This window comes from Artemia franciscana, chromosome 17 (genome assembly GCF_032884065.1).
Source record: "Artemia franciscana chromosome 17, ASM3288406v1, whole genome shotgun sequence".
Taxonomy (NCBI): domain Eukaryota; kingdom Metazoa; phylum Arthropoda; class Branchiopoda; order Anostraca; family Artemiidae; genus Artemia; species Artemia franciscana.
Window position 1 is genome coordinate 23,805,941 of NC_088879.1, and position 17,920 is coordinate 23,823,860.

The 17,920-nt window shown below is 36.7% G+C and overlaps 1 protein-coding gene across 1 annotated transcript in view; it reads right to left on the bottom strand.

The window, feature by feature from the left end:
• LOC136038030 (prolyl 3-hydroxylase OGFOD1-like) overlaps positions 1-17,920 on the bottom strand; it is an 82,298-nt gene that overhangs the window by 44,984 nt on the left and 19,394 nt on the right. The window contains exons 3-4 of the mRNA XM_065720965.1: positions 17,273-17,424; positions 5,475-5,594 (exon numbers count right to left, since the gene is read on the bottom strand). Coding sequence (XP_065577037.1) covers positions 5,475-5,594; positions 17,273-17,424 — 272 coding nt within the window. The remainder of the gene's footprint in view (positions 1-5,474; positions 5,595-17,272; positions 17,425-17,920) is intronic.

Below are 17,920 nucleotides of genomic sequence, written 5' to 3' on the forward strand. Positions count from 1 at the left end.
CTATTGACAAAGACAATGACGTTCCAAATGTCGGAAATACGTTCCCACCTTACACTACAAGTTCTTCGCGATACAGAGCATTCGATATTTCCAATCAAACGGGAAGTGTCTATGCAGGAAATGGTACGAACGATCTGCCTTTTCAGTGCTCTGACAGAAACAGCGTAGTTCTAGAAGAAAAGATCTTATCACCCTTCCTTTCATATTTTGAAGAATGCAAGTCAAGTGGCACTCCCATGCCGACATTGGATTCAGAATGTGTTGTGCAAGATGAGCCGCTCAATTTGTCGTGCAAAACACAATCAACGAAAAATACGTATTCAAACCCTCTTATGTGCCATCGTTGTCCCGAAAAACCTGAACATTACGTTCAGAAAAAATGTTTTTTGCCAAGAGTAGCATGGTTATATCAGTAACTGTTGCCTATTAAAGAGATTCATGACCTTCAGTAACCAAAATTTAAGAAGAAGAAAAAACGGGCTTTTAAAGAAGCTGGCTACCGACAAATATTTCCCATATAATACTAACGTGATAATATAACTTCTTATCGTGACTCAACACCAATTAAAAAAAAAATATATTTGACCAAAATTAAGCCAAGTTTTTTTTTTAACGACTTCAAACTTATATGCATGGGCAAAGAAAACACCTATCTTAAAACAAATCAGGGTGGAGGCATGAACTCCAAAAAATTGAATGAGCAAAAAATTTATTGGAACAAACAGCTTAAAGACTTGCTCTCTAAGTCTCTTGCCCTAGAGAACCCTAATGTTGAAAAAAATAGGCTAAGGGCACTAACCTAAATAGGATAACATACAGTTTGGGAATGATCCGAAACATCGTTTTCCCTAATGGATTTCAATCCGCAATTCCCTTAGCCAAGGGAAGATAATGTACAAAAGACGTGTTTAATGCCTGGGACCGTATGTATGTTTTTTTTTTTTTTTTCAATAAACCTGGAACCCTTATTGTATGCAGAAAGTGATGGGGCATTTTATATCCTATCCCCACCACCACCTAGACATTTTTTATGTCGAGGTGGATTTATTTATTAAAAAATATATGCAACAAAAACAATACCCAGTGGCAATAGCCTTTTCAAAAATAGTTTTGTGGATTAGGGGAGCTTATTGTAAGCCTCAAGGCCAAGGAAATGCCATTGCATATAAAAAAAAAATAAAGAAGAAAAATTACTTGTCCCTAAAAGGGGGACTGAAAAGGACCAAACACTTTTTTGAAACGACTTGAAAACCACTATCATGTGTTTGGTAATCTTTGTTTCTTTTTAAGTTTTATTTGATTACAGTTCATTTTAATTTTTGTTTGTTTTAGGTTTCATTCATCAAGGCAACACCTGCCATTTCTAAGCGTTACTTAGTTATGTTTCATCTCCTTTTTAGTTAGTTTTATCCTTTTAGAATAATCTCCGTCTGTTTTGAAATTGTCTTTTTACATATTACTTTGTATTTGATTGTTTTAAATTTTAACTTACTTTTCTTTGAAGGTTTTTTTTTTTGGGGGGGGGGTGTTTTAAAGCTAATCGTAAATAAATTAGTAGTGGTGGCCATTTGGTTCCAAGCCGACAGATAAGGGCAAACTATTAGAGCTACTAACTCCTCAAGACGTTCTTACGCGTACCTTTGTCTTATGCAATACTATAGTACATTTGTTTGTTATGCAATGGTATAGCACACCTGATTAACTAGGAATAGAGGTGGCTTTTACGTTTCATTGCATACAGTCTAGCATGTTTTACATGTTGAAGTTAATTAGCTGTTAAGTAAGCATCTTTGCGCCAGGAAATTCGAACGACCTCGTCAATGACATAGGTTTTTGCACAAAGGATGTTGTAGGCTTTTGCGAAATATAAATGTTTATAGGTCAAACGGATTTTGAGGGTCAGCGATACTTGTGTTTGGGAACCTAAGACCGACGTAATATTGCGTGACTTGTTAGATTTTATTCAGAATGACGCATTCTTGCCTAACTTGTTAGAGGTCAGGAGCCGCCAGTCAAGTGGGGAACCCCCAGTTGTAACTGGGGACGCCAGAATGTTTGCTTATCTTGGGAATAATGTAATCTTGTGCTATTTATTAGATTTATTGAGAATGACGCAATCTTGCGTGACCTGTTGTAGTCAAGTGGGGATCCCTGACTGTAACAGAGGATGGCACACACATGGGTGCTATATAATGGCGGCGCACATGTCAGTATAACGTAATGGAGGCGCAGAGGTGACATTTATGTCGTGACGGTGCACACGTGGGATGTTACATGATACTTTAAGCAATTTTTTCTTCAAGATTTTTGTCAGCTTTAGGAATCAAATGTAGGACCGGAGATTTCTCCAATCACCATAGCTTTAACCATCTAGACCAGCAAATCATTAATAATATTTTGAATTTGGGATATAGATTCTAAGTGACAAGCTATTTATTACATTTTTTCAATCCATGCCACTCGAGAGCACGCAAGTATCCAACGCTGCTATTATACAAAAGGAATAAAATTTTGTTGCTTTTACTTTACTTTCAATTAAACTTTTGAACATGAAATTTTGTCTACTGTCGAGTCTTATCTGTAACAGTTTTCATCCAGTAGAAATACGGTTTTGACCCGGTCTTTGAGTGAAGGAATTTTTTTTGTCGCCAAAATGCTCAGAAACAGTTCGTTTAATAACATATCTGAAATCGTCCTTGCAGAAATACTCCTTTTTTAAGGGGAAAATCTCGAGTTTAAACTTTCAGAAAATTTTCCAAATTGAAAAATCTTTTTCCATTATAAGGCAGTGGAGATCAAAAACGGCGTTGTAATTTGAAAATTCCATCACTTGTTACCCCATTTCCACCCTAAGTGAGGTCAGAAGGGAGGAAAAATCAGAATCTTAAGTTTTTTAGTATTTGGTGGATTGAAAGGTCGTTTCTTATTATTTCCAGTCCGGAGAGATCGAAAACGACATCAGCATTGAAAAGTCGTATCATTTAGTACCGTACCCCATTTCCATCCTAAGTGAGGTCAGAAACTTCCAGGAAAAAATATCATTGTAAGTAAAATTACCAAGTCCCCCAGTGAGAATATCAGAAGCTTCGTTCCTGGTTTCGTTTGCTTCGTTCCTGGATTTGACAAATTCAGTTATTATTTAAAAAAAAGTATGAAAAGTAAAAATGAAAGCAAAAACAGCAAAAAGGTACACTTAAACCACAACTTCGCTTACGATTACTCTGACAGAATATCAACTTCGTTTTGGTTAAAAAGACATTGAATAAAACATAAAATTTGGCCGTTTTAATGTTGCAAACAAAAGGGAAAACAGTGCTTTACCATAAGTGTTACTTCTCCAGTCAAGCTTGCTTAGAAGAAAGAATACTTCTCTCCAAATCAGACAATTTGTCTAATATTATAAAGCTGATAGCTGGAAAAATAGTGGAAGCCGGGTGTCAAGTACAAGAAGCCAAAGATGATGCAGACGTTTTAATAGCTAAGACTCCAATTGCTGAAGCCAAGAAGAGGAAACCTGCTTGATAGGGAATGGCATCGACCGTTTATTTTCAAATGGTGACGTGATTGTGCTCATCGACAGTTCTAGTACCTGACGACAGGGGCCGGGAACTTTCGTCAAACGGTTAATGCCGATTATGACTGATACATCGTCTGCTCCTGAAAGCCTTCTCAAACTGATTTACTCCAGCTGCAAAAGTAACTGCAATAGCCTTCAAGGCACTTGCAAAAAGAGTGACCTTTTCTGCACTATTGCTTCTAGCCTGTGCTATGGAACCAATGTGATTAAGCCAAATTTTGTGTTTTGTTCAATGTCTTTTTAACCAAAACGAAGTTGATATTCTGTCAGAGTTATCGTAAGCGAAGTTGTGGTTTAAATGTACCTTTTTGTTTAGTTTTTTTGCTTTAATTTTTACTTTTAATACTTTTTTTTAAATAATAACTTAAATAATAATAAACTGAAAGTTTAAACTCGAGATTTTCCCCTGAAAAAAGGAGTATTTCTGCAAGGACGATTTCAGATATGTTATTAAACGAACTGTTTCTGAGCATTTTGGCGACACGAAAAAAATTCCTTCACTCAAAGACCCGGTCAAAACCGTATTTCTACTGGATGAAAACGGTTGCAGATAAGACTCGACAGTAGACAAAATGTCATGTTCAAAAGTTTAATTGAAAGTAAAGTAAGGGCAACAAAATTATATGCATAGGACTTCTAAAATGGGTAAAGCGTTTGATGGTTTTGATAAATCCCTAAAGCTAGTTTAATGAGGATTACCAACTAAAATAGCTAAATTTTTCCTACCATGCATGATGGAACAAATGCAGGATAAGCGTCGTGGGATTTCTAGGATTTTTTAAAGATAACATAGGGTCTAGGCACCCTTACCTAGCCTATTTCTCTATCCATTAACTATATAGTAGGCTTTTTCCAGGGTAGGTGGGCCCCAGCAGTGAAATTAGACATATGGCGTTTTGAAGAACTCTAGAGACTAATTTTTAGGGCCTTTTGATAATTCTGAGTGAAACGGCTATTTCATAGTTTTCACCTGGTTCAACGAGGGGAAAGGGGGGGATCAAGGAAATATGAAGAGGAGGTAGGAGACCCTACAATTACTTGAGATCCTTAGAAAACGAACCTCTCAAGTTCCTACGAGGCTACGACCATTGCTTCTGTGAACCTGGGATACCCATCACTCTTTACTAAGTTAGTACTAGCACGTTGACTCTGATTCAATGCCCGGACACACAGTTGGGAATAAATTCACGCAGTTTCGCCCCGAACACATCCTCTAAGGATTGTTTTCAAATTTCAGGCAACCCTACCCCCCTAAAAATCCTTTCACGGCCCCCTGTCTACCAAAATTTTGCCAACGCTTAGCAATGCATATCCAAGATACCAGAGTTTTTGCAAAGCACAAAGGCAAGATGGCTAAATGGGATTTCGTTGCAGATTTGGTATCTGCAACGAATTGTTGGTATATAACAACTTACAGTGGTTATATTAACAACAGACCTTCAGTAGCTTTCTCACTGTTATAAATTGAAAATTCAATTAAGTAGGAATGAAAAGAAAACTGAAAATCATAAGTTTAAAAAGTTACACAGAGAAGTATGCATCAGATAGCTGAAATTTCGAATTCCTTTTGATTCTCCTCCTTTTCACTTTGCTGGCTACAATTTCATATTCTACTGCACCTCAAAAAGATTGATCCAGCAAACAGCTAAAGAGTATTACTAAATGAAAATATAAAATCGTCATAATTACTAAAACAAGATTTTTACATTTATTTTTATTTCATTTTAAAAATCCCGTCCTGGGTTAATAGTGGCATATGCTGTACCTCTGATGTACCTGCAAGATTATGTTAAACAAGAAAGTTACAAGAGACCTTCAAACTTTGTTTGCAAAACCAGCGTCCTCTTCTATTTCTTAGTTTATTATTTTCCCTTCAAGGCCTTAAATAAAATCTTACCATCAGAACTGTATAGATCCAATGTTCCTCCATCATCAGCGGTCCAGTTTTCATCAACAAGATAAAAAATGAATGCTATTCTCCTTCCTTCCAACTCATCATCGTGACAGAGCAGGACATCTAGAAATTGTTGTGAATTCAGTGATGGACAGGTATACTAATAAAATATTTGATGTACTATGGATTTGTTCGAAAACACATTGAAGTATGTACCTCTCCGTAAGCAGAATAATAGTCATCTTCTGGAGATAGTTCAAGGACAGAAACTTGCTATTGAGGTAAACATTTCTTTGATGTAAATTCTTTACACATTTTATTTTCTTTTCACGTCTTTTCCGGTCAAAACTAAGTATTTATTATAAATATGTATATACTTTCTCTCTCTCTCTTTCACTCTTTCTTGTTAAACAGTTCATGGTAATAAACTGTAGGTAATGAGCGACCCGGCTCAATAGAAACCGAACTCTAAAAAACCGAATCTTGATACCAATAGATACATCAAAAGAATCGGATTTGTATGCCAACTTTAAATATATAAGTTTTATCAATTTGGTCCAACTCATCAAAAGTTAAGAGCCTGAGAAAATTTGCCTTATTTTAAAAAAAGAGGGGAAACACCCCCTAAAAGTAATAGAATCTTAATGAAAACTACAACATCAGATTTAGCGCATCAGGGAATCCTACTGTATAGGTTTCAAGCTCCTGTCTGCAAGAACGTGGAATTTAGTAGTTTTTGCCAGAAGAAAGATCAGGGATGCGTGTTCATTTTTTTTTTTTTTTTTTTCAGGAGTGATCGTATCGACCCAATGGTCCTAGAATGTGGCGAGAGGGCTCATTCAAACGGAAATAAAAAGTTCTAGAGCCCTTTCCAAGCGAGCAAAAAATTGGATGGCGACTAGGCCCCCTCCCACGCTCATTTTTCCCAAAGTCACCGGATCAAAATTTTGAGATTGTCATTTTGTTCAGAATAGTAGAAAAATTTAATAACTATGTCTTTGAGGACGACTTAACCCACCAGTCCCCGGACAATGGCTGCAAGTTATGAACTTCAAACATTGTTTACATATAGTATTGGCTATTGTGAAGTATACAGACGTTTTCAGGGGGGGGGGGGTCTCGTGTGGGGCAGGGGGAGATGGTTACGCGGGAGGACCTTCGCATCGAGGAATTTTCCATGAAGGGGGTGAAAAGATTTCCAAGCATTATTTAAAAAATAATCATAAATTAAATAATAAAAAACAAGTTTTTTCAACTGAAAGTAAACAGAAACTTTAAAGCTTAAAATGAACAGAAATTTTTATGTATATGAGGGGGGTTCACCCCCTTGTCAATACCTCACTCGTTACAATGAAGTATTTTTAGTAATTTCATAAGAGCTATTTATTCTCATTAGACGGCTTTCGTGATAAAGAATTGGAACAGAATTTGAATTTTAGCGTAAAGAGCGAGGCATTGACGAGGGGGCGAGCCCCCTATCAAGTACCATCAGTGATGAGTAATTCCAGACAGTGTAATATATTAAACTAGCTGTTGGGGTGGCGCTTCGCGCCACCCCAACACCTAGTTGGTGGGGCGCTTCGCGCCCCCCCAAGCCCCCCCGCACGCGTAAGTCGTTACGCGCCACATTAGTTACGCGCCATTGTAGTTGTGTCCCAGTGTCCCACCTGTGAATATAGATAGATTTATATATGTGCTTCAAACTACGTAAAAATTGCGAATATACAACATTCTTGGCTTTCCCATTGTCTGTCCATATACAAAGCCGTATGTACTAATAGTGACGTCATATGCAAACGCTCTTTTTACAAACAAACAAACATGCATACACACAACTCGTTTTTATATAGATAGATAGATACAATACAAATTAACTACGTAAAACTTGTGAATATACAACAGTCTTCGCTGTCCCATTGTCTGTGCGTATAAATAGATTGTCAGGTTTACCGACCCTCAAAGATGCAACATACAATTGTACATTGGTAAAGCAATCTGTATTAAGATCTATACCGCATTTTTCTAGTGATTGCCCTTGAGCTTTGTTGATGGTGGTTGCAAATGCTAATCGAATTGGGAATTGCAATCTTTTAAATTGAAAAAGCAGATCCGTTGGAATCATGGGAATGCGAGGAATAAGAACAGCCTCACCCTCATAAGGCCCTGTCAAGATTGTGGCCTCTATTAGGTTTTCCATTGTTTTTTTTACGGCAAGTCGCGTGCCATTGCAAAGCTTTGGTGGGTTGATATTTCTTAAAAGTATTATTGGTAGGCCTATTTTTAGTTGTAGCACGTGTGGTGGAAACCCTGAAGGATCTATGGAATTTAAAAATTCAGATGGATAATTAACCGCTTCATTTGGTTCCAAAATACAAATTAACTGCGTAAAACTTGCGAATATACAACATTCTTCGCTGTCCAATTGTCGCTGCATACAAATAGATTGTCAGGTTTACCGACCCTCGAACATGCAATGTACAATTGTCCATGGGAAAAACAATCAGTATTAAGATCTATACCACATTTTTCTAATGATTGACCTTGAGCTTTGTTAATGGTGATTGCAAATGCTAATCGAATTGGGAATTGCAATCTTTTAAATTGAAAAGGCAGATCCGTTGGAATCATGGGAATGCGAGGAATAAGAACAGCCTCACCCTCAAAAGGCCCTGTCAAGATTGTGGCCTCTATTAGGTTTTCCATTGTTTTTTTTACGGCAAGTCGAGTGCCATTGCAAAGTTTGGTGGGTTTATATTTCTTAAAAGTATTATTGGTACGCCTATTTTTAGTTGTAGCACGTGTGGTGGAAACCCTGGAAGATCTATGGAATTTAAAAATTCAGATGGATAATTAACCGCTTCATTTGGTTCCAAAACTGTGTCGACTGACTTGTAAAGGACTGCCTGGTCTCGAATCTTGGTCAAAACAATATTGTTGATTTCGTGGACGTCTATATTTTTGGGTGCGAGAATCGCTCTTTCACTTAGCCATTTATTATTTTTATAATTTTTTAGAATATTCGGAAATACTTTTTCAATCAATTCATTTTTGGACGTCACAAAATAACAGAAATCAGCAGGTAGTTGTATACGTCCTGAAATTGAGTCTACTGGGAGCTTTCCGTTTCCCATTGCCAGCAATTGATCTGAAAATGTTTGACCAGAGTCATCGTTTTGCAATCGGACACGCATATTTGTAGTTAATTTTAATGTTTTTACGTGTGCCCATAAATTAGAATTTTTCAGGCAAGCATTCATTTCGTCTGCAGGAGTTGATCTAGGTATTATAGGTAATGTTTGCCTGAAATCTCCCGCAAGCAATATTAATGTGCTGCCAAAGGGTTTCGACTTCCCTCGCAAATCTTTCAAGCATTGATCCAGAGCCTCGAGCGATTTTTTGTGTCCCATTGTGCACTCATTCCAAATAATAAGTTTGCATTGCTACAATACTTTACCCATCCCAGATGATTTGGAAATATTGCACGTGGGAGTTTCTGTAGAATGCAAGTTCAGAGGCAATTTCAAAGCGGAATGAGCAGTTCTTCCACCAGGCAGCAATGTTGCGGCTATTCCGGACGACGCAATTGCCAACGCTATGTCATTTTTTGATCGAATTGATGCCAGAATCAGTTTTATCACAAACGTTTTACCAGTACCTCCTGGCGCATCCAAAAAGAAAATTTCTCCAACGTTGTTATCGACACAATGCATTATCGTATCATAAATGTCTTTTTGTTCCGACGTTAACTTGGAAATGTTATTTTGTACATACGACAATAGATCACTCGTACTGTAACTTTGTTCACGATCCAATTCTACACATGTCGAAACAGCAGCGATACGGTTAGGTGAAGGCATTCCCAAATTCTGAAGAGGTTTGTTTGCCATATGTACGCACAAATCTTCTATAACAACTAAAGTGTAGTTATAAATTTCTGATGTAAAATCAAAAGTCATATCTGACGTCTCTAACTGTTTTCAATGGGGTATATCTTCGGACATTTTTGACTTATATTTTTCCCATAACTCTGTAGGAGCTGATGGAGAGCAAGTTGTTAAAATGATGCCAAACAATGCACGAATTTGACTTGGGGTTGACGTTTCGCACGCGTCATTGATGCAGTTATCCCAGTGTTGGTCATTCTCCAATAAATTCAGAGCTTGGCATGCACTACGGTAAGTGTCATGTATAGTACCATTTACAGTCCTCAAATACTCAAAGGATGTCGGACCGGGTACATTCACCAAAAGCAGGCGTAGAAAGAAGCATTCATGTTGATTGGGGTGAACGGTGTAGAGTCTTCCTATCGTGGTATCTTTGAAGATGGTAGGTTGGCCGTCGACTGACTTACCCTGTTTTCGACGTTCAAATACTGTATTTTTAGTATTCCACGTGTAATACGAAGGCACTTCAGTATACAGCAGTTTTTTTGCAAAAGAATCATTTTTGCAAAGCGAAAAAAAAAGCTGTTAATGTTGTATCCGGTGGATTCAGGACTCTTCGTTGCACGTTGGTTTTTGATAATAATGGGGAATATGGAACAACCCACTGGTTATCTACTTCGATGGTGGTACCGTTACGCTTCTTTATTATTGCTGTTTTACCGCCATCTTCAGTAGATCTTCTTCTATATTGTGGGTAACCATCATTGCCAGTAATTGTGTTTGATACTAAAAGTCGAGGATATTGCTTTGTGCACCTTCCTTTGGCCATGCATGGTGAATTTTCGTTCAGTGCACCGCAAGGTCCATGTATCATATTTTTTACAATAATATCATGTAACCCCTTATCGACATTTTTATCAGGTATTTCAGCGGAAATCACATCATCAATTTCGTTCGAAGTAATTTTTTTATGTAGCCAGATTAGTATATGTGCGTGTGGCAAACCTCGTTTTTGCCATTCCACTGAGTACATCCAGCATCGCACTGACCCAAACACTTCAAGTTTTACAATGTAGTTTATCAGTGATTTCAACTTTTGCCGGAAGACACGGGCCGTAATGTCATTCCTATGAACCGCCGATTGTCCTTGAAGTAAAAGCTGCAGTATCTCGTCCCAAGATTGATTACATGTAAATGTAATAAATAAATCTGGACGACCATAGAGACGAACATACGCAATAGCATCTTGAGCATATTCATGCATATGACGGGGACTGCCAGCATATGACGAAGGTAAAATTGTTAATCTTCCAACGTTTGTGGTATTACCGTCATTTATAACTGCATCTCGCAAATGAATGTATTGTTCAGAGCGGAGCTTGGTCTGATTCGGGCGGATATATAGCAAACGTTCTGATTCAATTTTAGCATACATATCAACGACGAATTGGTGAAACAATTCACGGCATTTTAAAATATAATTTTCTTCATCCTGCCGAATCATTAGTCTATAGGAATAATAATGCATTGCACTGCATTTCTTATTCATTTCTTTGTTAGTGGCTGGATTCATCAATTTAATATTAAAGTGATAGCCGTCGGCTCCATCCCAAAAAATGATAGGATATTGTAGGGCATCGTAGCATCGATGAGTTTCAGCAATTCTTAACAACTGAGCGTTTCGCTTATGAAGAATAATATCTCGAGGTAAAAACTGATCACCGACCATAACGATTGCCACTTCGTCGATAGTTGGAGCATTGTATCTACGTACATGTTGGCCAGGAGGCGTTTTGTCAGCGGAAATAACAATTTTATGCGTATCAGTAGGCATCAAATCGATGGCTGTTTTGAACAGACGCACTAGATTATTATTTTCGTGGAAAAGATGTTGCAATTGGGAAACGATTGTCCTTTCAACGTTGGGAGAAATTTCGCAACGTGCATTCAATTCAGAATTTCTATCACTGATGAAGTACAATTGTAAAAATTTATGATTCTCGCCTGAGAATGGTAGAAGGGACCCTGCTCTATGATAAATTTGCCCTTTTACTTTGAAAGTAGACATAAATTGATCTGGATTTTCGATTTGGGCTCCAAACGACGTCATTTGGAAACATGAGTTGTATTTTCTGATTTTTGACAAAAAACGCTTAGATTCTGACGTAGTTCCAGTAAGGAAAGTCTTCAATGGCTCTGGTGGTGCAGCCAATAGAGGAAGTTTAACTTTTCCTGAGGCGCAACACACTCCCATTGTTTCACCATTGAATTTCAAGGCCTTGCAATAGGGACAAATTTTAGACATTGTCCCGATTTGAACACATCTACTCAAGCTATAATCATCGACTGGGTTGTACCTGAATGCCAGGCGATAACTTTCAGGTTGCTCTGATTCCTCGGCACGCTTTCTTTTCTTACTTTCTCTATCAGCAGCAAGCCTGATTTCTTGATGTTCTTGTGATTCCTCGGCACGCTTTCTTTTCTTACTTTCTCTATCAGCAGCAAGCCTGATTTCTTGCTGTTCTTGTAATTCCTCGGCACGCCTTCTTTTTTCACTTTCTCTTTTAGCAGCAAGTCTGCTTCCGCGTTGCTCTGGTAGTTCCTCGGCACGCTTTCTGTTCTTTCTTTCTCTATCAGCCTCAAGCCTGTTTCCTTGCTGTTCTTTTGATTCCTCGGCACGCTTTCTGTTCTTTCTTTCTCTATCAGCCTCAAGCCTGTTTCCTTGCTGTTCTTTTGATTCCTCGGCACGCCTTCTTTTTTCACTTTCTCTTTTAGCAGCAAGTCTGCTTTCGCGTTGCTCTGGTAGTTCCTCGGCACGCTTTCTTTTCTGACTTTCTCTATCAGCAGCAAGTTTTTTGGCATAGACTCTTTGAGCATCTTCATCGGCTTTTGCCATGGTAAGTTCATCAGTCATTGTAAACTTAAACATTAATAGATTTCTACGTGCACATATGTCTTAAATATCTTGAATGACGTCACCGTCAAAGCAAAAATGACGACAACTAATTTCATGACGTCAGTCAACATAGAAACATGACGTCACCTGATCCACAGACAGACACACAGACAGACAACTTATTTTTATATATATAGATTGTCAGAAATAACTGCACCCTAACAGCAAAATCCGAAAGCAACTTATTTGTTTATAGAAAGCTTTAAAATGTGTTTCAAACAAATATACCCAAAGAGAAACAATTTTCACTTAATGGTGATTCAAGATTGATAGCTATCAAATGGGTCTAACTTAATAGTATAAGTCAATTACGAAAATAAATATGCAATAATTGGGAAAAAGAGGTTGAAACTCTTTGAGAACAACGGTGGACCGTAAGTACATCATGTGGAGTACCATGGTCAAACTCTTACACCGAACTTTTCTTCTCTCCTAATCGTGAAAAACGAGAGAATCTCTTTTTTCTATAGATAGCAAAGATGGTCTCCTTTTTTTCACCTGGGCTAACAGACTACCGGATGTTCGTCAAAACATGTTGAATGACTCATTTAAAAGCTGCTGCTCAAATCCATCCGTTTTTTATAAATTTGCTTTGATGGCACAAAATCAAAGTGGCATTTTTCACAGAACCACATTTTATTTAATATCGTTTTCTTATCATGCCTAATGACGTCATGCTAGATAACGTACAAAAGACATTATGCTACACGACGTCTGACATCATGCTAAATGTGAATATTAGACGGTTCTAGGCGTTTACTCCTGGAAAATACTCCCCCTCTCCTGGTGGGAAAATATCCTCATGGAAAATACCCCCCCCCCTTGGAAAAAAGACTTCAAATTTGATAATTTTATTTGAATTTTTCTTTATTATTTTCCGTAGAGGAAGCAAATTTGGTACTTGTATATTTATACGCCACTCACTCAAGTTTACGCTGTGAAAACCCGAGAACAAACCGGTATCTTCGTTAGTTTCTTTCAGCTTAGCGTGAGAAAAGAAAAAGACAAGTGATAAAATAGATAGAAAATATATAATTTGGGCTATATATTTGCTCACAAGGGGGAAGGAGGTCAGTTTGAAGTCAGAAAACAATTCTTAATTCATATTATGCAAAATAATTTTACCTTACCTATTTTGCATGCAGACCTGCTACACTTTAACCCTACCCCCACCCCCCTAATGTGCATGTATATAGCCCAAACTTGTTTCTAAAGTAACAAAGGAAATAATGAAGAAACTGGTTTGTTCTCGAGTTTTACATATCGAAAACTTGAGTGAGTACCGTACAAAACACATTTACTGGAATTTTTCATGGAAAGAGCCGCATTTCCTGGTATTATTTAAATACGATGAGAAATTAAATTTTAAAAAAACACAAGTTTTTTCAATTGAAAGTAAGGAGCAACATCAAAACTTAAAACGAACAGAAATTATTACGTACTAGCTGTTGGGGTGGCGCAAAGCGCCACCCCAACACCTAGTTGGTGGGGGCACTTCGCGCCCCCCCCCCCCCCGCGCGTAAGTGTTATGCGCCATATTAGTTACGTGCCATTGTAGTTGTGTCCCTGTGTCCCACCTGTGAATATAGATAGATATAGATATATATAGTTTTTTTCTTCTTTTGTATTAATAGTAAAGCCAAGGTTCGAACCTGGAACCAAGAATCTGGAACATAACGCTTTACCAACTGAGCTACTTCGGCTTGAATACATTCGTTTTTGAACTGGTGTATGATGAAATAATTCAGACGTCATATGCGGACAAACACGACGTCAGTCAAGAGACAGACAAACAACTTATTTTTATATATATATATATATATATATATATATATATATATATATATATATATATATATATATATATATATATATATATATATATATATATGTATATATATATATATATATATATATATATATATATATATATATATATATATATATATATATATATATATATATATATATATATATATATATATATATATATATATATATATATATATACATATATATATATATGTATATATATATATATATATGTATATATATATATATATATATATATATATATATATATATATATATATATAGCTGTTGGGTGGCGCTTCGCACCATCCCAACACCAAGTTGGTCCCCCCAAGCCCCCCCCGCGCGCGTAAGTCGTTACGCGACATTGTAGTTGTGTCTCTGTCTCCCACCTGTGAATATAGATAGATATTTATGTGTTTTTAACTACGTAAAACTTGCGAATATACAACATTCTTCGATGTCCCATTGTCTGTGCATATAAATAAATTGTCAGGTTTACCAACTCTTGAACATGCAACATAAAATTGTCCATGGGAAAAACCATCCGTATTCAGATCTATACCTCATAATTCTAATGATTGCACTTGACTTTGTTGATGGTGATTTCTAATCGAACATTCCCTGTGTCCGCGTCGTCATTTATATATCCCCCTGTGCCCCCGGCGTCCCCGTTGTGGTTGTGTCCCTGTGTCCTGGTCGTCATTTATATTCCCAGTATCCCGGTCGTCATTTGTGTCCCAGTGTCCCAGTCTGTAATTTCTCTTTGAGCGTCCCGGTCGTCATTTATATTCCCTGTGTCTCGGTCGTCATTTGTGTCCCGGTGTCCCGGTCTGTAATTTATCTTTGAGTGTCCCGGTCGTCATTTATATGTCCCGGTCGTTATTTGTGTCCCAGTGTCCCAGTCTGTAATTTCTCTTTGAGTGTCCCGGTCGTCATTTATATTCCCTGTGCCCCGGTTTTTAGTTTTCTTTTTCTCCTTTATTTTTCAGTTTTTTTTCTTTTTTTAGTTTTTTTTTTCTTTTTCAGTTTTCAGTTTTTTTTAGTTTTTTTATTAGTTTTTAGTTGTTTTTTTTTCTTTTTCTTTTTTTTGTAGTTTTTACCTTTTTTTTAGTTTTTTTTAGTTTTTTTTTCTTTTTTAGTTTTTACCTTTTTTTAGTTTTTTAGCTTTTTCAGTTTTTTTAGTATTTTCTTTTTAGTTTTGTTTTGTAGTTTTTACCTTTTTTAGTTTCTTTCTTCTTTGTATTGATGCTAAAGCCAAGGTTCGAACCTGGAACCTCTCGGACCTAGAACCTGGAACATAACGCTGTACCAACTCAGCTACTTCGGCTTGAATACATTCGTTTTTGAATTGGTATATTATGACTAACTTCATGACGACATATAGCTCAATCCTTATAATGACGTCAGTCGACAGACAGACAAACAACTTATTTTTATATATATAGAAGATAGATATATTGATATAAAGGAAGTTGCCTCCTCTTCAAGGCTTCACTCTTTACGCTAAAGTTTTTATTTGTAGAATTTTAAAACAAAGCTTATTATTCTAATTAAACGGCAACTGTGTTTTAGAAATCTTTCTTACAGAATTAGGACAAAAAGTCAAAACTTTGTCGAAAAGAGCGCTAAAGAGCGAAAAAGCTTCTTGAGGAAGGGACAACTCCTTTCATATACGTAATAATTTCTATTCATTCTAAGTTTTGATGTTGCTCCTTACTTTCAGTTGAAAAAAACTTGTTTTTTCAAATTTAATTTCTGATCGCTTTTAAATCATGCCAGGAAATCCGGCCCTCTCCTTGAAAAAATCTGGTACTTCTGTATTATAAGCCACTCACTCAAGTATACAATATGTAAAACTCGAGAACAAACCAGTTTCTTCGTTACTTTAGAAACAAATTTGGGCTATATATTTGCAGATTAGGCGAGGGGGTAAAGTATAGCGGGTATGCATGCAAAATGTGTTAGGCACAATTATTCTGCATGCTATGAAGTAAGAATTATTTTCTGACTTCAAACTTACCCCTTTCCCCTTATGAGCAAATGTATAGCCCAAATTATATATTTTCCATCTATTCTGTCACTTGTCTTTGTCTTTTCTCACGCTAAGCTGAAGAAAACTAACGAAGAAACCGATTTGTCCTTAAGTTTAAAACAGCGTAAACTTGAGTGAGAGGCGTATAATACACAAGTACCAAAATTCCGTCCCCCTAGGGAAACTAAAACAACAAAACTCAAATAAAATTTTCAAATTTGGAAAGCCTTATTTTCAACGGGGTTGTTTTTTGGGGGAGGGGGGATTTTCTGCGGGAGCTATTTTCCGGAGGGTAAATGTGTGTGTGTGTGTGGGGGGGGGGGGTAAACACCAGCCACTATATAAGACATGCTAAACAGGGAATAATTTAGTTGGATTTGTAAAGACGATATCTGCACAAAACATTACGGCTATCATTTGCTCTATACCAAGTTCCAGCTAGAAAAAGTTCAGGCTTTTTTCCTGTGTGAAATTAAAACACAAATTATAGGAAAGTAACCTCTGTTACAATTGTCAACATGATTCTTATGTTTACAAAAACAATTTTTTTAAAGCACGAAAGGCCCAAAATACATAGAATAGAGCTAAAACAGGTCAAAACTAAAGACATATCCTTTCAATGGTTCTCAGAGTTCTTGCTCGATAGCATCTTGGCCCTATTTCGGCTAAAAGTAGAGTTCTATGAGCTTCTGAATATGAAAACAAAGACACTTGACAGGAAATTCTAAAGAGTACAAGTATTTTTTAAGTTTTTAATCCAATAGTTTTATTCCATGCAAGTATTCATAAACAAATAAGAATGTATATAAATTTTTGGAATACAACTGTTCTTGAGTCGAGATTACATATTCTCAAAAATACACTTAGCAACAGGGGAGATAGGAGGGGATTTTTATATATTAACCGTTCAAAAGGATTCCCCAGGAGAATCCTATAAATTCAAGCGTAAAAACATACCCCTTTTGTTTTTCGTCTACTTTTCTTCTGAAGACCTAACGTGCCTGTACTTAATATCTCGAATCACAAAATCTAAAACTGCGACAGCTAGAATAGGTTATAAAGAAAATTAGAATTATATATAAACGCAACCAACAAAAATACCAATAGTTTCTACCTGTAGAGGAATACTGAGCACAAGACACATCTACTGTAGCATTTAATTTTATTCCAGTTACTTCAATCAGCCATTTCCTGAATTGATTATATAGATTATTTTTCAGTTCACTTACTGGGCCACTTTCCACATTCTTAAGATCCGATGACTGCCTGAAAAAAAAGAAAACAAAATGATAGAAATAATTCTTCAATAGTACTGTCTGATTGAAAGTCTGAATTGATGCACACAGTCTAAATACACAGGGAGCTTGTGCGTGCGACCTAAAGATGCGTTAAGAGGGCTACCAAGTAAGTATTATGATTCAAACAGAACGTACATACCAGCAATGTGAAAACCACAAAATGAGATGAAGAACATTAATAATAGAAAAACTGACTTAGAAACGAAAGAACTGCTTTATATATTAAGGCTATTCTAAACCTGTACTTGAGTAGGGCTGTACCCTTATTTACTTGCCAAACATCAAGGAAAAATAGTTCAAAGGCAGCACACAATCCATGCAATAGCCAAGGGAAGGGTAAAATTGTGACTACTAACGGTTGAAGCAATAGCAAGATAGTAGCAATTTAATAAGACAGATTTTTAGAAGAAAAACTGTCTACAAAAAAAATGTCCCAGTTGATCCTGATATGGTATTGGTACAAT